The 26,252-nt window shown below is 36.5% G+C and overlaps 1 protein-coding gene across 1 annotated transcript in view; it reads left to right on the top strand.

Moving 5' to 3' along the window:
- Nucleotides 1-26,252, top strand: part of TRIM16 (tripartite motif containing 16) — a 73,768-nt gene that overhangs the window by 45,845 nt on the left and 1,671 nt on the right. Inside the window, exons 3-5 of the mRNA XM_053710251.1 lie at nt 11,707-11,940; nt 17,426-17,597; nt 20,356-20,451. Coding sequence (XP_053566226.1) covers nt 11,707-11,940; nt 17,426-17,597; nt 20,356-20,451 — 502 coding nt within the window. The remainder of the gene's footprint in view (nt 1-11,706; nt 11,941-17,425; nt 17,598-20,355; nt 20,452-26,252) is intronic.

The following is a 26,252-nucleotide window of genomic DNA, read 5'->3' as shown; positions in this document are numbered from 1 at the left end:
AGTAACATGTGTGCAATAGAGGGTCCCTTACAATTTATGTAAACTCAGTAACACGTGTGCAATAGAGGGTCCCTTACACTATATGTAAACCCAGTAACATGTGTGCAATAGAATGTCCCCTACACTATATGTAAACTTAGTAACACGTGTGCAATAGAGGGTCCCTTACACTATATGTAAACTCAGTAACACATGTGCAATAGAGGGTCCCTTACAATATATGTTAACTCAGTAACATGTGTGCAATAGAGGGTCCCTTACACTATATGTAAACTCAGTAACACATGTGCAATACAGTGTCCCTTACACTATATGTAAACTCAGTAACACGTGTGCAATAGAGGGTCCCTTACACTATATGTAAACTCAGTAACACGTGTGCAATAGAGGGTCCCTTACACTATATGTAAACTCAGTAACACGTGTGCAATAGAGGGTCCCTTACACTATATGTAAACTCAGTAACACGTGTGCAATAGAGGGTCCCTTACAATATATGTAAACTCAGTAACACGTGTGCAATAGAGGGTCCCTTACAATATATGTAAACTCAGTAACATGTGTGCAATAGAGGGTCCCTTACACTATATGTAAACTCAGTAACACATGTGTGCAATAGAGGGTCCCTTACACTATATGTAAACTTAGTAATACGTGTGCAATAGAGGGTCCCTTACACTATATGTAAACTCAGTAACACGTGTGCAATAGAGGGTCCCTTACAATATATGTAAACTCAGTAACATGTGTGCAATACAGTGTCCCTTACAATATATGTAAACTCAGTAACACGTGTGCAATAGAGGGTCCCTTACAATATATGTAAACTCAGTAACACATGTGCAATACAGGGTCCCTTACACTATATGTAAACTCAGTAACACGTGTGCAATAGAGGGTCCCTTACAATTTATGTAAACTCAGTAACACGTGTGCAATAGAGGGTCCCTTACACTATATGTAAACTCAGTAACACATGTGCAATAGAGGGTCCCTTACACTATATGTAAACTCAGTAACGCGTGTGCAATAGAGTGTCCCTTACACTATATGTAAACTCAGTAACACGTGTGCAATAGAGGGTCCCTTACACTATATGTAAACTCAGTAACACGTGTGCAATAGAGGGTCCCTTACAATATATGTAAACTCAGTAACACGTGTGCAATAGAGGGTCCCTTACAATATATGTAAACTCAGTAACACGTGTGCAATAGAGGGTCCCTTACAATATATGTAAACTCAGTAACACATGTCCAATAGAGGGTCCCTTACAATATATGTAAACTCAGTAACACATGTCCAATAGAGGGTCCCTTACAATATATGTAAACTCAGTAACGCGTGTGCAATAGAGGGTCCCTTACACTATATGTAAACTCAGTAACACGTGTGCAATAGAGGGTCCCTTACAATATATGTAAACTCAGTAACATGTGTGCAATAGAGGGTTCCTTACAATATATGTAAACTCAGTAGCATGTGTGCAATAGAGGGTCCCTTACAATATATGTAAACTCAGTAACATGTGTGCAATAGAGGGTCCCTTACACTATATGTAAACTCAGTAACACGTGTGCAATAGAGGGTCCTTTACACTATATGTAAACTCAGTAACACATGTGTGCAATAGAGGGTCCCTTACACTATATGTAAACTCAGTAACATGTGTGCAATAGAATGTCCCCTACACTATATGTAAACTCAGTAACACGTGTGCAATAGAGGGTCCCTTACACTATATGTAAACTCAGTAACACGTGTGCAATAGAGGGTCCCTTACAATATATGTAAACTCAGTAACATGTGTGCAATAGAGGGTCCCTTACACTATATGTAAACTCAGTAACACGTGTGCAATAGAGGGTCCCTTACACTATATGTAAACTCAGTAACACGTGTGCAATAGAGGGTCCCTTGCACTATATGTAAACTCAGTAACATGTGTGCAATAGAGGGTTCCTTACACAATATGTAAACTCAGTAACACGTGTGCAATAGAGGTTCCCTTACACTATATGTAAACTCAGTAACACGTGTGCAATAGAGGGTCCCTTACACTATATGTAAACTTAGTAACATGTGTGCAATAGAGGGTCCCTTACACTATATGTAAACTCAGTAACATGTGTGCAATAGAGGGTCCCTTACACTATATGTAAACTCAGTAACATGTGTGCAATAGAGGGTCCCTTACACTATATGTAAACTCAGTAACACCTGTGCAATAGAGGGTCCCTTACACTATATGTAAACTCAGTAACACGTGTGTAATAGAGGGTCCCTTATAATATATGTAAACTCAGTAACATGTGTGCAATAGAGGGTCCCTTACACTATATGTAAACTCAGTAACATGTGTGCAATAGAGGGTCACTTACACTATATGTAAACTCAGTAACACGTGTGCAATAGAGTGTCACTTACACTATATGTAAACTCAGTAACACGTGTGCAATAGAGGGTCCCTTACACTATATGTAAACTCAGTAACACGTGTGCAATAGAGGGTCCCCTACAATTTTGATAAAAAAGGCAACAGGTCCTAGAAAATACACCATTCATTAACACTTAAAGGGATATTGTACTGTAAAATTATTTTCCCCTTAATGTTTTCCCTGTGACTTATAGCAGCTGCAGATGTATGGGAAACTACTCATTTATGTTTATTTTTGAATTTGAAATAGCTGTGCTTCTAGCCTCAATTCATTGTTCTCGAGCATGCCCATATAAACTGGCTGAGCATGCACAAATAGTAGACCTAATAATCGTATCTATCACTCTATCAGTACATAATGGCCAGTTCTTTTAGGGATCATTTGAAAAGGGAATTTAAAAGGACAGTTCACCCAAAAATGTTCTTCCCTTTAAATTGTTCCCAATGAGCCATTTTACCTGCTGGAGTGTATTACATTGTTTACAAGTAGCTCCTTGTATCCCTACCTATAGTAAAAGTTTGTATACTGGAGTCTCAGCTATAGAATAGCCTAAGTAAACACAGTCATACTGTCAGAGGGGTGCAGGATAGTTAAGTAATACAATGATAATTGATTTTCCATTGTTCTAAGTATTGAGCTTTGTTTTTTTAGACAAATATAAGATAAGAAAGCAAGTGTGTGTACACAAAGTGATAACACAATGAGATCTGATATTACCTGAAGCTCAACCCATTGTAATAGGCTTTGGTTTACACTATAAGTAAACTCAGTAACACGTGTGCAATAGAGGGTCCCTTACAATATATGTAAACTCAGTAAAATGTGTGCAATAGAGGGTCCCTTACACTATATGTAAACTCAGTAACACGTGTGCAATAGAGGGTCCCTTACACTATATGTAAACTCAGTAACACGTGTGCAATAGAGGGTCCCTTACACTATATGTAAACTCAGTAACACGTGTGCAATAGAGGGTCCCTTACAATATATGTAAACTCAGTAACGTGTGCAATAGAGGGTCCCTTACACTATATGTAAACTCAGTAACACGTGTGCAATAGAGGGTCCCTTACACTATATGTAAACTCAGTAACATGTGTGCAATAGAGGGTCCCTTACACTATATGTAAACTCAGTAACACATGTGCAATAGAGGGTCTTTTACACTATATGTAAACTCAGTAACACATGTGCAATAGAGGGTCCCTTACACTATATGTAAACTCAGTAACATGTGTGCAATAGAGGCTCCCTTACACTATATGTAAACTCAGTAACACGTGTGCAATAGAGGGTCCCTTACACTATATGTAAACTCAGTAACACGTGTGCAATAGAGGGTCCCTTACACTATATGTAAACTTAGTAACATGTGTGCAATAGAGGGTCCCTTACACTATATGTAAACTCAGTAACACGTGTGCAATAGAGGGTCCCTTACAATATATGTAAACTCAGTAACACACGTGCAATAGAGGGTCCCTTACAATTTATGTAAACTCAGTAACACACGTGCAATAGAGGGTCCCTTACACTATATGTAAACTCAGTAACACACGTGCAATAGAGGGTCCCTTACACTATATGTAAACTCAGTAACACGTGTGCAATAGAGGGTCCCTTACAATATATGTAAACTCAGTAACACGTGTGCAATAGAGGGTCCCTTACAATATATGTAAACTCAGTAACACACGTGTGCAATAGAGGGTCCCTTACACTATATGTAAACTCAGTAACACGTGTGCAATAGAGGGTCCCTTACAATATATGTAAACTCAGTAACACGTGTGCAATAGAGGGTCCCTTACAATATATGTAAACTCAGTAACGCGTGTGCAATAGAGGGTCCCTTACAATATATGTAAACTCAGTAACGCGTGTGCAATAGAGGGTCCCTTACACTATATGTAAACTCAGTAACGCGTGTGCAATAGAGGGTCCCTTACACTATATGTAAACTCAGTAACACGTGTGCAATAGAGGGTCCCTTACACTATATGTAAGCTCAGTAACACGTGTGCAATAGAGGGTCCCTTACACTATATGTAAACTCAGTAACACGTGTGCAATAGAGGGTCCCTTACACTATATGTAAACTCAGTAACACACGTGCAATAGAGGGTCCCTTACAATATATGTAAACTCAGTAACATGTGTGCAATAGAGGGTCCCTTACACTATATGTAAACTCAGTAACACGTGTGCAATAGAGGGTCCCTTACACTATATGTAAACTCAGTAACACGTGTGCAATAGAGGGTCCCTTACACTATATGTAAACTCAGTAACATGTGTGCAATAGAGGGTTCCTTACACAATATGTAAACTCAGTAACACGTGTGCAATAGAGGGTCCCTTACAATATATGTAAACTCAGTAACATGTGTGCAATACAGTGTCCCTTACAATATATGTAAACTCAGTAACACGTGTGCAATAGAGGGTCCCTTACAATATATGTAAACTCAGTAACACATGTGCAATACAGGGTCCCTTACACTATATGTAAACTCAGTAACACGTGTGCAATAGAGGGTCCCTTACAATTTATGTAAACTCAGTAACACGTGTGCAATAGAGGGTCCCTTACACTATATGTAAACTCAGTAACACATGTGCAATAGAGGGTCCCTTACACTATATGTAAACTCAGTAACGCGTGTGCAATAGAGTGTCCCTTACACTATATGTAAACTCAGTAACACGTGTGCAATAGAGGGTCCCTTACACTATATGTAAACTCAGTAACACGTGTGCAATAGAGGGTCCCTTACAATATATGTAAACTCAGTAACACGTGTGCAATAGAGGGTCCCTTACAATATATGTAAACTCAGTAACACGTGTGCAATAGAGGGTCCCTTACAATATATGTAAACTCAGTAACACATGTCCAATAGAGGGTCCCTTACAATATATGTAAACTCAGTAACACATGTCCAATAGAGGGTCCCTTACAATATATGTAAACTCAGTAACGCGTGTGCAATAGAGGGTCCCTTACACTATATGTAAACTCAGTAACACGTGTGCAATAGAGGGTCCCTTACAATATATGTAAACTCAGTAACATGTGTGCAATAGAGGGTTCCTTACAATATATGTAAACTCAGTAGCATGTGTGCAATAGAGGGTCCCTTACAATATATGTAAACTCAGTAACATGTGTGCAATAGAGGGTCCCTTACAATTTATGTAAACTCAGTAACACGTGTGCAATAGAGGGTCCCTTACACTATATGTAAACTCAGTAACACGTGTGCAATAGAGGGTCCTTTACACTATATGTAAACTCAGTAACACATGTGTGCAATAGAGGGTCCCTTACACTATATGTAAACTCAGTAACATGTGTGCAATAGAATGTCCCCTACACTATATGTAAACTCAGTAACACGTGTGCAATAGAGGGTCCCTTACACTATATGTAAACTCAGTAACACGTGTGCAATAGAGGGTCCCTTACAATATATGTAAACTCAGTAACATGTGTGCAATAGAGGGTCCCTTACACTATATGTAAACTCAGTAACACGTGTGCAATAGAGGGTCCCTTACACTATATGTAAACTCAGTAACACGTGTGCAATAGAGGGTCCCTTGCACTATATGTAAACTCAGTAACATGTGTGCAATAGAGGGTTCCTTACACAATATGTAAACTCAGTAACACGTGTGCAATAGAGGTTCCCTTACACTATATGTAAACTCAGTAACACGTGTGCAATAGAGGGTCCCTTACACTATATGTAAACTTAGTAACATGTGTGCAATAGAGGGTCCCTTACACTATATGTAAACTCAGTAACATGTGTGCAATAGAGGGTCCCTTACACTATATGTAAACTCAGTAACATGTGTGCAATAGAGGGTCCCTTACACTATATTTAAACTCAGTAACACGTGTGCAATAGAGGGTCCCTTACACTATATGTAAACTCAGTAACACGTGTGTAATAGAGGGTCCCTTATAATATATGTAAACTCAGTAACATGTGTGCAATAGAGGGTCCCTTACACTATATGTAAACTCAGTAACATGTGTGCAATAGAGGGTCACTTACACTATATGTAAACTCAGTAACACGTGTGCAATAGAGTGTCACTTACACTATATGTAAACTCAGTAACACGTGTGCAATAGAGGGTCCCTTACACTATATGTAAACTCAGTAACACGTGTGCAATAGAGGGTCCCCTACAATTTTGATAAAAAAGGCAACAGGTCCTAGAAAATACACCATTCATTAACACTTAAAGGGATATTGTACTGTAAAATTATTTTCCCCTTAATGTTTTCCCTGTGACTTATAGCAGCTGCAGATGTATGGGAAACTACTCATTTATGTTTATTTTTGAATTTGAAATAGCTGTGCTTCTAGCCTCAATTCATTGTTCTCGAGCATGCCCATATAAACTGGCTGAGCATGCACAAATAGTAGACCTAATAATCGTATCTATCACTCTATCAGTACATAATGGCCAGTTCTTTTAGGGATCATTTGAAAAGGGAATTTAAAAGGACAGTTCACCCAAAAATGTTCTTCCCTTTAAATTGTTCCCAATGAGCCATTTTACCTGCTGGAGTGTATTACATTGTTTACAAGTAGCTCCTTGTATCCCTACCTATAGTAAAAGTTTGTATACTGGAGTCTCAGCTATAGAATAGCCTAAGTAAACACAGTCATACTGTCAGAGGGGTGCAGGATAGTTAAGTAATACAATGATAATTGATTTTCCATTGTTCTAAGTATTGAGCTTTGTTTTTTTAGACAAATATAAGATAAGAAAGCAAGTGTGTGTACACAAAGTGATAACACAATGAGATCTGATATTACCTGAAGCTCAACCCATTGTAATAGGCTTTGGTTTACACTATAAGTAAACTCAGTAACACGTGTGCAATAGAGGGTCCCTTACAATATATGTAAACTCAGTAAAATGTGTGCAATAGAGGGTCCCTTACACTATATGTAAACTCAGTAACACGTGTGCAATAGAGGGTCCCTTACACTATATGTAAACTCAGTAACACGTGTGCAATAGAGGGTCCCTTACACTATATGTAAACTCAGTAACACGTGTGCAATAGAGGGTCCCTTACAATATATGTAAACTCAGTAACGTGTGCAATAGAGGGTCCCTTACACTATATGTAAACTCAGTAACACGTGTGCAATAGAGGGTCCCTTACACTATATGTAAACTCAGTAACATGTGTGCAATAGAGGGTCCCTTACACTATATGTAAACTCAGTAACACATGTGCAATAGAGGGTCTTTTACACTATATGTAAACTCAGTAACACATGTGCAATAGAGGGTCCCTTACACTATATGTAAACTCAGTAACATGTGTGCAATAGAGGCTCCCTTACACTATATGTAAACTCAGTAACACGTGTGCAATAGAGGGTCCCTTACACTATATGTAAACTCAGTAACACGTGTACAATAGAGGGTCCCTTACACTATATGTAAACTTAGTAACATGTGTGCAATAGAGGGTCCCTTACACTATATGTAAACTCAGTAACACGTGTGCAATAGAGGGTCCCTTACAATATATGTAAACTCAGTAACACACGTGCAATAGAGGGTCCCTTACAATTTATGTAAACTCAGTAACACACGTGCAATAGAGGGTCCCTTACACTATATGTAAACTCAGTAACACACGTGCAATAGAGGGTCCCTTACACTATATGTAAACTCAGTAACACGTGTGCAATAGAGGGTCCCTTACAATATATGTAAACTCAGTAACACGTGTGCAATAGAGGGTCCCTTACAATATATGTAAACTCAGTAACACACGTGTGCAATAGAGGGTCCCTTACACTATATGTAAACTCAGTAACACGTGTGCAATAGAGGGTCCCTTACAATATATGTAAACTCAGTAACACGTGTGCAATAGAGGGTCCCTTACAATATATGTAAACTCAGTAACGCGTGTGCAATAGAGGGTCCCTTACAATATATGTAAACTCAGTAACGCGTGTGCAATAGAGGGTCCCTTACACTATATGTAAACTCAGTAACGCGTGTGCAATAGAGGGTCCCTTACACTATATGTAAACTCAGTAACACGTGTGCAATAGAGGGTCCCTTACACTATATGTAAGCTCAGTAACACGTGTGCAATAGAGGGTCCCTTACACTATATGTAAACTCAGTAACACGTGTGCAATAGAGGGTCCCTTACACTATATGTAAACTCAGTAACACACGTGCAATAGAGGGTCCCTTACAATATATGTAAACTCAGTAACATGTGTGCAATAGAGGGTCCCTTACACTATATGTAAACTCAGTAACACGTGTGCAATAGAGGGTCCCTTACACTATATGTAAACTCAGTAACACGTGTGCAATAGAGGGTCCCTTACACTATATGTAAACTCAGTAACATGTGTGCAATAGAGGGTTCCTTACACAATATGTAAACTCAGTAACACGTGTGCAATAGAGGTTCCCTTACACTATTTGTAAACTCAGTAACACGTGTGCAATAGAGGGTCCCTTACACTATATGTAAACTCAGTAACATGTGTGCAATAGAGGGTCCCTTACACTATATGTAAACTCAATAACACGTGTGCAATAGAGGGTCCCTTACACTATATGTAAACTCAGTAACACGTGTGCAATAGAGGGTCCCTTACACTATATGTAAACTCAGTAACGCGTGTGTAATAGAGGGTCCCTTATAATATATGTAAACTCAGTAACATGTGTGCAATAGAGGGTCCCTTACACTATATGTAAACTCAGTAACATGTGTGCAATAGAGGGTCACTTACACTATATGTAAACTCAGTAACACGTGTGCAATAGAGGGTCACTTACACTATATGTAAACTCAGTAACACGTGTGCAATAGAGGGTCCCTTACACTATATGTAAACCCAGTAACACGTGTGCAATAGAGGGTCCCCTACAATTTTGATAAAAAAGGCAACAGGTCCTAGAAAATACACCATTCATTAACACTTAAAGGGATATTGTACTGTAAAATTATTTTCCCCTTAATGTTTTCCCTGTGACTTATAGCAGCTGCAGATGTATGGGAAACTACTCATTTATGTTTATTTTTGAATTTGAAATAGCTGTGCTTCTAGCCTCAATTCATTGTTCTCGAGCATGCCCATATAAACTGGCTGAGCATGCACAAATAGTAGACCTAATAATCGTATCTATCACTCTATCAGTACATAATGGCCAGTTCTTTTAGGGATCATTTGAAAAGGGAATTTAAAAGGACAGTTCACCCAAAAATGTTCTTCCCTTTAAATTGTTCCCAATGAGCCATTTTACCTGCTGGAGTGTATTACATTGTTTACAAGAGCTTTGTTTTTTTTAGACAAATATAAGATAAGAAAGCAAGTGTGTGTACACAAAGTGATAACACAATGAGATCTGATATTACCTGAAGCTCAACCCATTGTAATAGGCTGTGGTTTAAACAGCTACTTCATATACACAAATAAACCTGAAAATGCAATTTCTCCTTCATTTTATACCCTGCAGCTGTTATAACAAGTCATTGAAAATACATTAGTATAAAAACAATTTTACAGTATAATGTCCCTTTAAGTTTGAAGGGGAGGAGTCTAGGTGAGCTTAGATTTTAAGGGGAGGAGACTAGGTGATCTTAGATTTTAAGGAGAGGAAACTAGGTGAGCTTAGGTTTTAAGGGGAGGAGACTAGGGTCTAGATTTATTAAAGCTGAGGCATACAGGGGCGCGTATACGGGCCCTGTACGCCTCAGCTCGCCTGTGGCGGGGCGAAAATACCTGCAGGTATTCGGCACTGCACACGAGTGCAGTTTTGCGTTTGCATGCAATTCCGCCCCCTGCCCGCGCACAGCCAATCATGTGCGGGCAGGAGCTATCAATCTTTTCAGTCTGACTAGACCGAGGAGATTTAATTTTGCCACATTAGAGGTGGCGAAGAGGCTAGGGAAGCAGCGGTCTGGTGACCGCTGCTTGATAAATGACGGCGAGCAAGTTCTTGTGAGAACTTGCAGACATAGGGCGTTAATAAATCTAGCCCTAGGTGAGCTTAGGTTTTAAGGGGAGGAGACTTTGTGAGCTCAGGTTTAAAGGGGTGAGACTAGGTGAGCTTAGCTTTTAAGGGGTGAGACTAGGTGAGCTTAGGTTTTGAGGGGATGAGACTAGGTGAGCTTAGGTTTTGATGGGAGGAAACTTTGTAAGCTTAGGTTTTGATGGGAGGAAACTTTGTAAGCTTAGGTTTTGAGGGGAGGAAACTAGGTGAGCTTATGTTTTAAGGGGAGGAGACTAGGTGAGCTTAGGTTTTGAGGGGATTAAACCTAGGTGATCTTAGGTTTTACAGGGAGGAGGCTAGGTGACCTTAGGCTTTAAAAGGAGGAGACTAGGTGAGCTTAGTTTTTAAAAGTAGGAGACTAGATGAGCTTAGGTTTTAATGGAGGAGACTAGGTGAGCTTAGGTTTGAAGGGGAGGAAACTATGTGAGCTTAGGTTTGAAGGGGAGGAGACTAAGTGAGCTTAAGTTTTAAGGGGTGAGACTAGGTGAGCTTAGGTTTTAAAGGGAGGAGACTAGGTGAGCTTAGGTTTGAAGGGGAGGAAACTATGTGAGCTTAGGTTTGAAGGGGAGGAGCCTAGGTGAGCTTAGGTTTTAAGGGGTGAGACTAGGTGAGCTTAGGTTTTAAAGGGAGGAGACTAGGCGAGCTTAGGTTTGAAGGCAGGAGACTAGGTGAACTTAGGTTTTGAGGGGAGGAAACTAGGTGAACTTAGGTTTTAAAGGGAGGAGACTAGGTGAACTTAAAGCTATACTAAATCCAAAAATTTTCTTTAATGATTCAGATGGAGCAGCAATTTTCTAATTTATTCCTATTATCAATTTTTTTACGTTCACTTGCTATCTTTATTTAAAAAGCAGGAATGTAAAGCTTAGGAGCCGGTCTATTTTTGGTTCAGAACCTGGGTTACATTTGCTTATTGGTTGGTTGAATGTAGTTTCCATTAAGCAAGCGCTATCCATGGTGCTGAACCTAAAATGGGCCCGCTCCTAAGCTTTTACATTCCTGCTTTTTAAATAAAGATAGCAAGAGAACAAAAAATAATAATAATAGGAATAAATAAGAAAGTTGCTTAAAATTGCTGCTCTATCTGAGCCATGAAAGAAAAACATTGGGTTTAGTGTCCCTTTAAGTTAGAAGGTACAATAACCAGAATAAATAACAAAAGATATATTAATATGGAATAATTTTGTATACTCAGAATTCTGTTGCTGAAGCCAAAAGGATCATTGACCTAAGCTTTGGTGACCTGGAAGATGCTGTAAAAAGAGCACATGCCAAAGTGCTGGAGTTCTTAGAGCAGAGGGAAAGGGCTGCCTTAAGCCAATCAAACAGCATTCAAACCTACCTGCAAACCAAATGTGCCGAGCTCAAGAAAAGCAAAACCAAGGCGGAAAGGATTGCAAACCACAGAACCGAGGCCTTCTTCCTACAGGTACGTCAGACAGACGCAGCCACATCTGCAAGTCAAATATATTTATTACATTGTAGCAGTATATATATTAGTTATAGTAGTTTTATCACATTGTAGCAGTATATATATTATTTATAGTAGTTTTATTACATTGTAGCAGTATATATATTATTTATTAGTAGTTTTATTACATTGTAGCACTATATATATTATTTATTAGTAGTTTTATTACATTGTAGCAGTGTATATATTATTTATAGTAGTTTTATTACATTGTAGCAGTGTATATATTATTTATTAGTAGTTTTATTACATTGTAGCAGTATATATATTATTTATTAGTAGTTTTATCACATTGTAGCAGTGTATATATTATTTATTAATAGTTTTATCACATTGTAGCAGTATATATATTATTTATAGTAGTTTTATCACATTGTAGCAGTATATATATTATTTATAGTAGTTTTATCACATTGTAGCAGTATATATATTATTTATAGTAGTTTTATTACATTGTAGCAGTATATATATTATTTATTAGTAGTTTTATTACATTGTAGCAGTGTATATATTATTTATTAGTAGTTTTATTACCTTGTAGCAGTATATATATTATTTATTAGTAGTTTTATTACATTGTAGCAGTATATATATTATTTATTAGTAGTTTTATTACATTGTAGCAGTATATATATTATTTATTAGTAGTTTTATCACATTGTAGCAGTGTATATATTATTTATAGTAGTTTTATCACATTGTAGCAGTATATATATTATTTATAGTAGTTTTATTACATTGTAGCAATATATATATTATTTATTAGTAGTTTTATTACATTGTAGCAGTATATATATTATTTATAGTAGTTTTATTACATTGTAGCAGTATATATATTATTTATAGTAGTTTTATTACATTGTAGCAGTGTATATATTATTTATAGTAGTTTTATTACATTGTAGCAGTATATATATTATTTATAGTAGTTTTATTACATTGTAGCAGTATATATATATTATTTATAGTAGTTTTATTACATTGTAGCAGTATATATATTATTTATAGTAGTTTTATTACATTGTAGCAGTATATATATTATTTATAGTACTTTTATCACATTGTAGCAGTGTATATATTATTTATTAGTAGTTTTATTACATTGTAGCAGTGTATATATTATTTATTAGTAGTTTTATTACATTGTAGCAGTGTATATATTAATTATAGTAGTTTTATTACATTGTAGCAGTGTATATATTATTTATTAGTAGTTTTATTACATTGTAGCAGTGTATATATTATTTATTAGTAGTTTTATTACATTGTAGCAGTATATATATTATTTATTAGTAGTTTTATTACATTGTAGCAGTATATATATTATTTATAGTAGTTTTATTACATTGTAGCAGTATATATATTATTTATAGTAGTTTTATCACATTGTAGCAGTGTATATATTATTTATAGTAGTTTTATTACATTGTAGCAGTATATATATTATTTATAGTAGTTTTATTACATTGTAGCAGTATATATATTATTTATAGTAGTTTTATTACATTGTAGCAGTATATATATTATTTATAGTAGTTTTATCACATTGTAGCTGTATATATATTATTTATAGTAGTTTATTACATTGTAGCAGTATATATATTATTTATAGTAGTTTTATTACATTGTAGCAGTATATATATTATTTATAGTAGTTTTATTACATTGTAGCAGTATATATATTATTTATAGTAGTTTTATTACATTGTAGCAGTGTATATATTATTTATTAGTAGTTTTATTACATTGTAGCAGTGTATATATTATTTATAGTAGTTTTATTACATTGCAGCAGTGTATATATTATTTATAGTAGTTTTATTACATTGTAGCAGTGTATATATTATTTATAGTAGTTTTATTACATTGTAGCAGTGTATATATTATTTATAGTAGTTTTATTACATTGTAGCAGTGTATATATTATTTATTAGTAGTTTTATTACATTGTAGCAGTGTATATATTATTTATAGTAGTTTTATCACATTGTAGCAGTATATATATTATTTACAGTAGTTTTATTACATTGTAGCAGTATATATATTATTTATTAGTAGTTTTATTACATTGTAGCAGTATATATATTATTTATAGTAGTTTTATTACATTGTAGCAGTGTATATATTATTTATTAGTAGTTTTATTACATTGTAGCAGTATATATATTATTTATAGTAGTTTTATTACATTGTAGCAGTATATATATTATTTATTAGTAGTTTTATTACATTGTAGCAGTATATATATTATTTATTAGTAGTTTTATTACATTGTGGCAGTATATATATTATTTATTAGTAGTTTTATCACATTGTAGCAGTGTATATATTATTTATAGTAGTTTTATTACATTGTAGCAGTGTATATATTATTTATTAGTAGTTTTATTACATTGTAGCAGTATATATATTATTTATAGCAGTTTTATCACATTGTAGCAGTGTATATATTATTTATAGTAGTTTTATCACATTGTAGCAGTATATATATTATTTATTAGTAGTTTTATTACATTGTAGCAGTATATATATTATTTATTAGTAGATTTATTACACCGTAGCAGTATATACTGTATATATTTCTTTCAAAGATATCCACTCCTCATCAACTGTAATAGCCACGGTGCTAGCAAAAATTAAATCCAGCTTGTATATAGAAAGCACTCAATGGACTTCGTATAGATGCAAAAATAACTTTTATTTCAAAGTCATAACGTTTCAGGTACCGAACCAGTCCCTTTTATCAAATGATACACACAAGACAAAAGTATGCATAACATCCCTTACCTCACCCCACCTTATATACCTATAACATATTAAAAAATAGCGACAATTAACCAATAATACTTAGCCCTTATGCATACTTTTATCTTGTGTGTATCATATAAATATATACTAGAAAGAGAGAACCTGGAGATCCAGCAAGAGCCCTTAGGACAAAGAAGCCATCATCACCTCATCAAAACCACCAAGAAAACAGCAATCCAAGACAGAATAAACACCAATGCCCACAACAGCAAGGAGCTGTTCAGTCATCAAAGAATTCTCCAAACCCAACAGTGACACCAACAACATCCCGCCCTTCCAGGACCTCTGCGACAACCTCGCCACATACTTCCATCGCAAGATCATCGACATCTACGACAGCCTCGCGCCCCAGACCTCACCCACCACCGCCAACCCACCAACATCGCACCCATAAACACTTCCGCCTACCCCCCCAGACCATCTAGAGCCCCCTCACCACAGAGGACCCCCTAGACCCCCTAAGGATCATGAGATCGATCCACTCCGGAGTACCCTCGGACCCATGCCACACATCACATCTTCAACAAAGCTGGTGACACCATCGCCCCCTAACTCGCACCATCAACTGCTTCATCGAGACTGGCACCTTCCCGGAATACTGGAAGCACGCAGAGGTGAACCCCCTGCTGAAGAAACCCACAGTAGACCCCAAAGACCCTAAGAACTTCCATCCCATCTCACTACTTCCTTTCCGGCCAAAATCATCGAGAAGGCAATCAACGCTCAGCTTGTAGACCACATTGAAGCCAACTACACCTTGGACCCCTCCCAGTTGTATTACATTGGAACAGTATATATTATGTATAGTAGTTATATTACATTGTAGCAGTATACATATTATTTATTAGTATTTTTATTACATTGTAGCAGTATACTGCTTTATTATTACTTCACAAGAATAAATGTGGCTCCGAAATTATATACAGCAGAAAAATCTTGCACTCTCTGGTCTTTTTGAAACAATTATTTACTGTGAAAAGTGACGTTTTGGAGATAAAGTATGCCCTTCTTAAGACCCTTTGTCCCCGAAACTTCACTTTTCACAGTAAATAATTGTTTCAAAAAGACCAGAGAGTGAGAGTTTTTTTCTGCTGTATTCATACTATGCTAGCACCCTGGCAGTTGTTGGACTAAGTGAGAGTGCTCTTCCTTGCTAATATATAATATAATATAATATATATATATATATATATATATATATATATATATATATATATATATATATATATATATATATATATATATATATATATATCCTTGTTTTAGCTTTGTTAGGGCCTTTTCTGAGCCTGTCTAATGGATACTGGGGTGACAAGTTATAGTCCCCTGCCATGATGAGAAGCCCCTCGTTAAGCTGCAGAATTTTTGATTCCCAGAATTCAGAATTATATTCGTTTGGCGCATACAGATTGCAGAGTAAATGTTAATTTATTTAATTTTATTTTTACCAACACAAATCTACTCTCTGTGTCTGTGGTAATGGATAAAATGCTATAACAAAGCTTTTTGCCCAATAAGATTGCCAGGCCTCTCTTCCTAGCCAAACTTGGCACCGCTATAACCTCTTTCACCCAGGCCATCTTTAGTTTTGCTACTTCGTCTGCATCCAGGTGTGTTTCCTGGAGGAAGGCAATGCCCGTGTTTCATTTATAGTGTTAGTTTTTTTTTAATGTGTAATTTAGTTTATTTAATTTGTAGTTATTTTAGTTTTAGTCTAATAGTTATGTTAGGTTAATTGTTAGTTTAAACTTAGTTTTTTTAATTTCACAGGTAAGTTTTTATTTATTTTAAGATAGGGATATTGTAATTTTAATTTAAAGTTAGGGGGTTTTTAGGTTTAGGGGTTAATAGTTTAATTTTAGTTTTTTGCGATGTGGGGGGCTGGCAGTTTAGGGGTTAATAGGTTTATTTAGTGGCAGTAATGTGGGAGGCTAGAGGTTTAGGGGTTAAAAACTTTATTTAGTGGCGGAGATGTCAGGGAGCGGCAGTATAGGGGTTAATATCTTTATTATAGTGTCGGCGATGTTGGTGCGAGGGAATAGGGGTTAATAACTTTATAATAGTGGCGGCAATGTCGGGGAGCGGTGGAATAGGGTTTAATAACTTTTATTAGTGGCGGCGATGTCGGGAGAGGCAGATTAGGGGTTAATCATATTTTTATTACGTTTCGGTGATGTCGGGGTCAGCAGATTAGGGATGTTTAGACTTGAGGTTTATGTAAGGGTGTTAGGTTTAAACTTAACTTTTTTTTTTTTCCCCTATAGACGATCGACATTCCGCGCTTTAGGTGTTTAGATTTTTTTTCTAACACGCTCTCCCCATTGATGTTTATGGGGAAAGCGTGCACGAGCATGTATTCTCAGCCCTTGGATTTTGTGCGGTATGGAGCTCATCGCCACCATATCGCACGCACAAGGCGGCTTTTCAAAAACTTGTAATGGCAGCGCTATGGGGGGGGAAATAACACAACGTTTGTTGCGTTCATTTCACACCCCCTATAGCGCAAAACTTGTAATCTAGGTGTAAGTTATTTGTGTGCTTTGTGTTTTCCAGTCTAGTACCTGATGAATCCACCAGGTGAGTTCTGTGTATTTGCTATATTGTGCCTATCAGTAATCACCATTTTATATCTCAGGAGTTCTGTGAGTTTAAGAAAGCAAAAGATGACGAGTCTCTGCCCAGTGTTTACATTGGCCTGAAGGACAAACTGTCTGGCATCGGGAAGGCAGTTATTGAGTCAACTGAGATTCTGATCCAGCTGCTGCAGACCTCGTACCACAACAGACTGCAGGTGTTTGCAAAGGAAGGTGAGATTGTGCATAAGCACTTACAGTATGTTACAGGTATTAGGGGGCTCCGTAAAAAAGGAAGGTGAGATTGTGCATAAGCACTTACGGTATGTTACAGGTATTAGGGGGCTCAGTAAAAAAGGAAGGTGAGATTGTGCATAAGACTTACAGTATGTTACAGGTATTAGGGGGCTCCGTAAAAAAGGAAGGTGAGATTGTGCATAAGCACTTACGGTAAGTTACAGGTATTAGGGGGCTCCGTAAAAAAGGAAGGTGAGATTGTGCATAAGCACTTACGGTATGTTACAGGTATTAGGGGGCTCCGTAAAAAAGGAAGGTGAGATTGTGCATAAGCACTTACGGTATGTTACAGGTATTAGGGGGCTCCGTAAAAAAGGAAGGTGAGATTGTGCATAAGCACTTACGGTATGTTACAGGTATTAGGGGGCTCCGTAAAAAAGGAAGGTGAGATTGTGCATAAGCACTTACGGTATGTTACAGGTATTAGGGGGCTCCGTAAAAAAGGAAGGTGAGATTGTGCATAAGCACTTACGGTATGTTACAGGTATTAGGGGGCTCCGTAACATTCTAACATATTCCTTATTTATATTCATAGATACATACAACACATTTCCAGAAGTGGTATTTATTATAAAATATTTTTTGTCGATTCCCTACGCTTTTTGTAGCTTTACAATATTAACCCCTGGCTTTATTATAAAGTTAGTTACAAAAGTGTTTTGCATCATTATTTGTAACTTTATTATGCAATGATGCAAAACACAGCTGCCACCGAGTACAAAAGACACGTGCACACTCCTGAACTCTTAGGAGCCTACCTAGTTTTACTCTTCAATACAAAGATACCAAGAGAACAAAGCAAATTGGATAACAGAAGTAAATTGGAACGTTGTTTAAAACGGCATATTCTATCTGAGAGTGTAATATTGACTTTACTGTCCCTTTAAACAATTGCAGTTAAAAGAATGTTAATGTGTTTAGACTTGTCTGATATGTTATTCTCTATAGCAGCACAACAAAAATGTCTGTTTCCTGCCCTTTAACTGAATTTCTATAAAGTAATGTCTGATATTATATTGAAGCCCTGGTTTCCCTTATACAATCTCTTCTGCAAAGGACAAACAGAGACAGTTAAAGTGTGAAAACAATGACATGAATAAAAGTATATCCCACACAATCATTGTTTGCACAGTTTATCTGTCACTAATTGTAGAGATTAGATTAGGTGAAATCTAGTTCCTTTGTGGTGCTCATTACTTCATAGAAACTAAAACATTACATGTATGTATTCAGTATTTAAAGGGACAGTCTACACCTTAGTCATCTTAAAGTCGTACCTTAGATTAAGCTGCAAATAGCCTGCTGCACCCCTTTCTACATCATGCCTCAGGAACAGTAAAAAAAACGTTATTTTAAAATGAATATTGTTTCTGGGCAGTTTGAAATGGCTGCCAAGCTCCGCCCACTGATGACATCATAATCTGTGCTCTATTTAGACCCTCTGCTGAATAGCATTGACAGTCTGTTGAATCCAACTAGTGAGCCTTTTGTGATTGGATGCCAATCAGCTTCATCAGTGCTGTGTTAACACTTTGCGTTACTGTGATTCTGTGCGATTTCACCATAATCTCATAGATTTCATAGTAAACTTCCTAAAACTGAGGAGCAAAATTAAGTGACTGTGCTGCACATGTCAGATTCAAACTGCCTTGCAAGTCTCGGGACTAGCGTCCTGATTGGATGTTTAAAATTGATTTACAATGGGATGTGGCTAATGAAGAAATTTTAAAGGGACATTAAACTGCTAGGTATAACTACAGTTACTATTCACCATGCTATTGTTTTTCCTCTTGTGCCTACAGCTCTCTTTAAAGCCGTTCTCTTATTTTAACCTTTGCAAGTGTTGGTTAGTGAAGCTCTGCATCTTCACACTAGTGGCTGCCATCTTGGAATTTAAGTATACTCACACACTGTGACAGAAGTGGTGGGTAGTCACCCATCAGTGATATTGTTGTCTTCTTGACAAGACTTATTGTTCTCTTCAGTTTTAAGTGCACAATATAGAGCAGGAGCTGTATAGTTTGCAGTGGGTACATTGCACTGTATTATTCCCGAGACCTTTTTATATTTGTTATGTAACTTTTAAACTGAATAAAAAAAAGATGCAGCCTTTACCAACAGACTTCTGTAATGGTTTAAAAAAGAGAGAATGACCATAAAGAGAGCTGTAAGCTTGGAAGGAAACCATTGCATGATGAGTAGTAACCATGCTACTGAAGTTGTAACCAGCCATTTAATGTCCCTTTAAGGTGAAATATCTTCCACTTTTACATGTGATATTGTATAGTCAGGTTTTTACAGATATACTGCATCACTTTCATGTGCTTCAACAATTGGTTATCATGTCCCTTTAAGTAACATTGGCAGTTAAAGTACAATGTGCTTTAAATACTGAATTTGTGATATGGTAACCTTTGATTTGCTTGAGGGGTTTCACAGGTCTAGAGTATTTTTATTACTATTTTTATTAATATTTATTTTTTCTTGAAGCTTTGAAATATTAATTTTAGACCCTAAACAAAGGTCAATACTTTTAGGTGTAACCAAACATATGACTTTCTAGGTTTATAGTATAGTAAATTAATTTTACTGAATGGAAATACCTGTTTCCAAAAAGTAGGATCATATATCTAATAGAGTGCTTTTATGCATTTTGATACATTGTGAATGTTTATATTTTTTTTGTTGCTTTTAGAGGAACTTGGAATTAAAACTATGGTGTCAGCCATAGTCCCAGCCAAACATCGGATATCGGCTCCAGAACCCACAACAAGGGAAGACTTCTTAAAGTGTAGGTATATTGATGATATCACTATCGATTTCAGTAAAATATATTAATGATATTAATACAATATATTGATGACAGCATTACAATCAATTGATGATATCAATACAATATGTTGATGACAGCACTACTATATAATGATGATATCAGTACAATAAATTGACAATATTAGTACAATATAATTATGACAGCGCAACAATGTGTTGGAATTATTAGTACAATACATTAATGATATTACTACAAACAAACCTGGGTTTTATTCTGACTTTGGTAATTATACTTCCAGCTAAAAATAGATAGATTTTGCCTCCAAACAAGATATTAAATATAAATCCTAGGTGACATGCATTTCCATGTTGAAACTTTGGTTTCAATAAATTTGTTTTTCCCATTAATTAAATTTTGATTCTGCTTTAGCTTCTTATACAATATAGCAGAACCATTAAGAAAACGGGATTTATGTTCTGAACTGACAAAATCAACAATTCATAAAGGTCTAGAAAAGTTTTTCATGAAGATGTGGTCTAAAAATGATCTTAAATTCATTAAAGTGCAATTTACACGTTATTTTACAGATTGTATGTCTTAACTGTTTATGATTTTCCCTGTTTTTAGATTTTCTATGTAAGTCAGACATTAGTAATAAATCTTAAAGCTCATAATTCAAATTCAACAAAGCTCTACACAAAAGCTACCTATGCCAAAAGGAGTGATATTTTCCCCTTGTTTTTTAAAGCTACTGTTTGAATTCCTTAAAGTTTTCAACTTATTTAATGCTAAATTAAAATATGATACTCAAAACAGAAAAAATAAAGTCAAGAGTTTAATGTGAAAATTCTTACATTTCTGCAGCTGTAGAGAAAATGTTCTGATGGATTTAATGTAAACAAATTATCACCTAGATTACAAGTTTTGCGGTATGGTGCGGTACGGCTATACAGCTGAAAAATTGGCCATTGCGCGTTGAATGGCAGGTCTCCCGTATTACAAGTCGCGGCGGTATAGTTATACCGCAAGCATTTTAGCCTGTAACGCAGTGATCCATTCCGGTTTGAGTGCAGGATTTCAATAGCGCCGTATTACAGGTTGTGCGGTCCGGCTAAAATGCTTGCATTATAGTCTATACCGCCCTGATCCATTCCGCGATCTGAGACCAGTAGTTATGGATTTTGCGAAACAAAAATGTTTTACAAAACCCATAACTAAAATGTTAAAAAACACACTAACACCCATAAACTACCTATTAACCCCTAAACCGTCACCCTCACGCATTGCAAATAATTAATTAAACTTATTAACCCCTAATCCGCTATCCAACACTAAATTAACCTATTAACCCCTAAACTGCCGCCCCCTCATCGCAACACACTAAATTAAACTATTAACCCCTAAACCTAACACCCCCCTAATTTTAAATTAAATTTACAATATAACTCTTTAAATAAATAAAAACCTACCTGTGAAATAAAAAAAAACTAAGTTTAAGCTATAAAGTAACCTAACATTACTATTTTAAAACAATAAAATTAACAAAAAAATAAAATAAAAAATAATTACAAATTAAAAAAATGCTAACACTAGGAAAAATAAATTACATTACAAAAAAATAAAAAATCTAAAATCACAAAAAATAAAAAAACAAAATGATCTAAAATAATAAAAATGACACCTAATCTAATACCTCTATAAAAACAAAAAAGCTCCCCCAAAATAAAAACACCCCCTAACCTAAAAATAAACTACCAATAACCCTTAAAAGGATAGGGCATTGCCCTAAGTTAAACAGCTCTTTTACCTAAAAATTACAAAGGCCCCCTAACAGTAACCCCCCCACCCAACCAACCCCGCAAATTAAAAAACCTAAGTCTAAAAAAAACCTAAGCTACCCATTGCCCCTAAAGGGGCATTTGTATGGGCATTCAGCTCTTTTACTACCCATCCCTAATCTAAAAAAAAAACTAACACTAAACCCAGAAAATCTACTCACAGTTCCTGAAGTGCGGACATCCATCTTCATCCAGGCTGCGAGAAGTCTTCATCCAGGTGGCGACATATTCATCCATCGCAGGGGCATCTCCTATCTTCATCCCGGTGGCGCAGAGCTGTGGAGGTGCGGAGCATCATTTCTGGCGGCGTGGAGGATCCTCTTCATACGATCACCGCCGTACACTGAAGCTTGAATGCAAGGTACTCGTTTAAAAATGGGGTACCTTGCATTCCTATTGGCTGACATTTTCAAATCAGCCAATAGGATGAAAGCTACTGGAATCATATTGGGTGATTTGAAAATGTCAGCCAATAGGAATGCAAGGTACCCCATTTTTAAACGGGTACCTTGCATTCAAGCTTCAGTGTACGGCGGTGATCGTATGAAGACGAGCCACCACGCTGGATGTCCGTGCCACAGGCGATGATGCTCCACGTCTCCACAGCTCTGTGCCACCGGGATGAAGATAGGAGATGCCCCCGCGATGGATGAAGATGTCGCCGCCTGGATGAAGACTTCTCAGCGCCTGGATGAAGATGGATGTCAGGACTTCAGGAACTGTGAGTAGATTTTCTGGGGTTAGTGTTATTTTTTTGTTTGTTTGTTTTTTTAGATTAGGGATGGGCTGTAAAAGAGCTGAATGCCCTTTTTAAGGGCAATGTCCATACAAATGCCCCTTTAGAGGCAATGGGCAGCTTAGGTGTTTTTTATTTTTGGGGGTTGGTTGGGTTGGGGGTTTACTGTTAGGGGGACTTTGTAATTTTTAGGTAAAAGAACTGTTTAACTTAGGGCAATGCCCTACAAAAGGCCCTTTTAAGGGCTATTGGTAGTTATTGTTAGGTTAGGGGGGCTTTTTTATAGTGCTATTAAATTAAGTGTAATTTTTATTATTTTGGCTCATTTCGTTTATTTTATTTTTAATTTTTACTAGTGTCAGGATTTTTTTTAATTTATAATTTTTTTATTTTTATTTTTCATTAATTTTATTGTTTTAAAATAGTAATGTTAGGGTACTTTATAGTTTAAACTTATTTTTTTTTTATTTCACAGGTAAGCTTTTATTTATTTAAGGATAGTTATATTGTAAATTTAATTTAAAATTAGGGGGCTATTAGGTTTAGGGGTTAATAGTTTAATTTAGTGTGTTGCGATGGGGGGGCGGCGGTTTAGGGATTAATAGGTTAACTTTAGTAGTTGTGATGTGTGGGGGGTGGCGGTTAAGGGGTTAATAGGCTTATTATAATAGTAGCGATGTGGGGGGTGACGGTTTAGGGGTTAATAGGTTTATTTTAATTAGAAGCAATGTGGGGGGCCGATGATTTAGGGGTTAATAGGTTTATTTAGTGTCTGCGAAGTCGGGGGCAGAAGATTAAGGGTTAATCACTTTATTTAGTGTCGGGAGTGGCGGATTAGCGGTATTAAGACTAGGGGTTTATGTAAGGGGGTGTTAGGTTTTAACATAACTTTCTTTTCCACATATACATCAATGGGGTTACGTTACGGTGATCGCCATTCCGCAATCACAGGTGTTAGTTTTTTCTAACACTTTCTCTCCATTGATGTCTATGGGGGAAAGCGTGCACGAGCCTGTAAAATCAGGCCTTGGGGTTTATGTGGTATGGAGCCCACAACAAGAGAAGGTTTTTGCTTAACTTGTAATGGCAGCGCTATGGAAAATGTGATAACGCTAATTTTTTTGCGTTATTTACGCGCCCGGTATAGCGCAAAACTTGTAATCTTGGTGTTTGTTTGTAGTTACATTTGCCCATGTAAAGGAGCTTAGTTTATTTATGAATTTATTTTTTAATAACTATATTGTTTTTTTTAAAGACCTGTTTTATAAGTTACAGTTTGTACTTTTTACATTTTAAATGTTAAGAAAGATGACATTATCCCTATGATGATTACCAGGACTATAAAACATCACTTTGCAGTCTAGTGAAACCACATACGCCCTGAGTAAGTCACTAGCTCTGTGTGATTTTAAATACAAATTGTATCAAGGAGCGGCTCCTGGTGCATTTAATGACATGGTTGCCAGAGAGAGTTACAGCGTTACTGTACTGGCTGCCAGCGGATTAAAGTATTTATGTAAATCAGTGTCAAGCTGCTTTGATAATAGTGCAGTTTATTTGTATTGTGCAAGGTGATGACTCACGTACAATGACACATAGTTTCACATGATTAAAACAGAATATTTATTGGGCTAGATCTATGGATACTCATGAAGGTTCTAAAGAGATTCATTATAAGGGTGATATTATATTAGAAATGTGTTTAGCTTGACTTTACCTATCATTGACAATAACTCTAGTTGTGTCAGGTGCCCGGTAGACATGAGCATTTGGCGATTCGTTTGCTAACAGACGCTGAATATGGTTGGTGGTAGCAGTATTCCGGTTTTACTGGCTCCAGAATTATGTGTGTGAAATTGCAAAACAAAAATCTGGATTTGCACAGATTTTTGTCTATTGCACTTTCACAAGAAAAAACAGCCGAATACGTCTACCTGCACCATTATTCAACATTCTTTTAGCAAAAGAATTGCCTTAATACTGTCTAATGCCCCATACAATACAAAGTGAACCACTAGCAATTATTACAACCGCATCACTTAGGACACACATTTACAAAAGCATTTCTGTAAATATTTAGGGTTAGATTATGAGTGGAGCGCAAAATTGCGCTTTTGCGAGCATGATATTTGTGCTCCACTTAGTAATACAGGTGCATGCAAATGTGCGCTAGTATTACAAGTGAAGCGCAATGCGAACGCTACCTCAGGTTCACCTTGCATGGAAGCTTTGCACTCGAGAGAACACGCTTCCATAGGCTCCAATTGGAGTTTTGTTCTGATGCTGGACAGATGGCTCAGCATGCTAAGGCAGTGTTGCAGGTTCGATCCCCGGCGAGGTCCACTCAGCCTTTCATCCCGAGGTCGATAAAATGAGCAGCGCCTTGAGACCCTTACGGGTGATTAGCCGCGCTTTACAAGTACCCCATGCATGCCGATAGACACGGTATGAAAACTAGCGCAGCGAAGAGGGTAAGTTGTGCAGCATTGGGCAGAATATTTTATATATATATATATATATATATATATATATATATATATATATGTGTGTGTGTACATAAGCATATACATATATATTTACAGTAAAAACAAAGCCCCAGAGACTGCTATGTAAAGGCACTTTTCTGTGCTGTTTTTTTTCTAACACCCAACATTCCCTCACTCTAACCCCTTAAAACTGCTTTGTGCACTATCCGCTTTATTTTGGGGGAAATTGGGGGACATTTTTTTAATTAACCAGAGATCAGACCTGTGGTTAATTTAACGTAGCGCAAAATGCTACCGCGAGTTTGCAGTAGCATTTACCAGCCACTTGTAATGGCTGGTTATTTAACTTTCGCCTGTAAATAGGCAAATTTGCTCCTTTAGCAAATGTTAAATTAGCACTGCACTTGTAATCTAGCACTTATAGTTTTAAAATATTCACATGCCTGTTCTGTTGTAGTAAATAAGTCTCACTGGATAAAAGGAAAGATGCTTATATGGGTGGGCTGTTGCGTTCCGGGGCATTCTAGAGGCGGGGTCAGGTTTTTTATATCGACACCTTAGACCTGCAAGCAGAAATCATAAAAAAACTCCATCGCTCTTGTGAAGCATCTTATATTGCGAGAAAAAAAGTTTATTTATTAAGAGCAATACATTTTGGGTGTCATAAAGAAATAAAAATACTTTAATGCCCTTATTTTCTTATTGAAATCACAGACTCATTGCAAATATCTATTAGAGGGACAAACATTTTCTTTCATG

Source organism: Bombina bombina, chromosome 1, assembly GCF_027579735.1.
Source record: "Bombina bombina isolate aBomBom1 chromosome 1, aBomBom1.pri, whole genome shotgun sequence".
NCBI lineage: Eukaryota > Metazoa > Chordata > Amphibia > Anura > Bombinatoridae > Bombina > Bombina bombina.
Note: the sequence above shows the minus strand (reverse complement) of the source record. Positions and strands in the feature narration are given on the sequence as shown.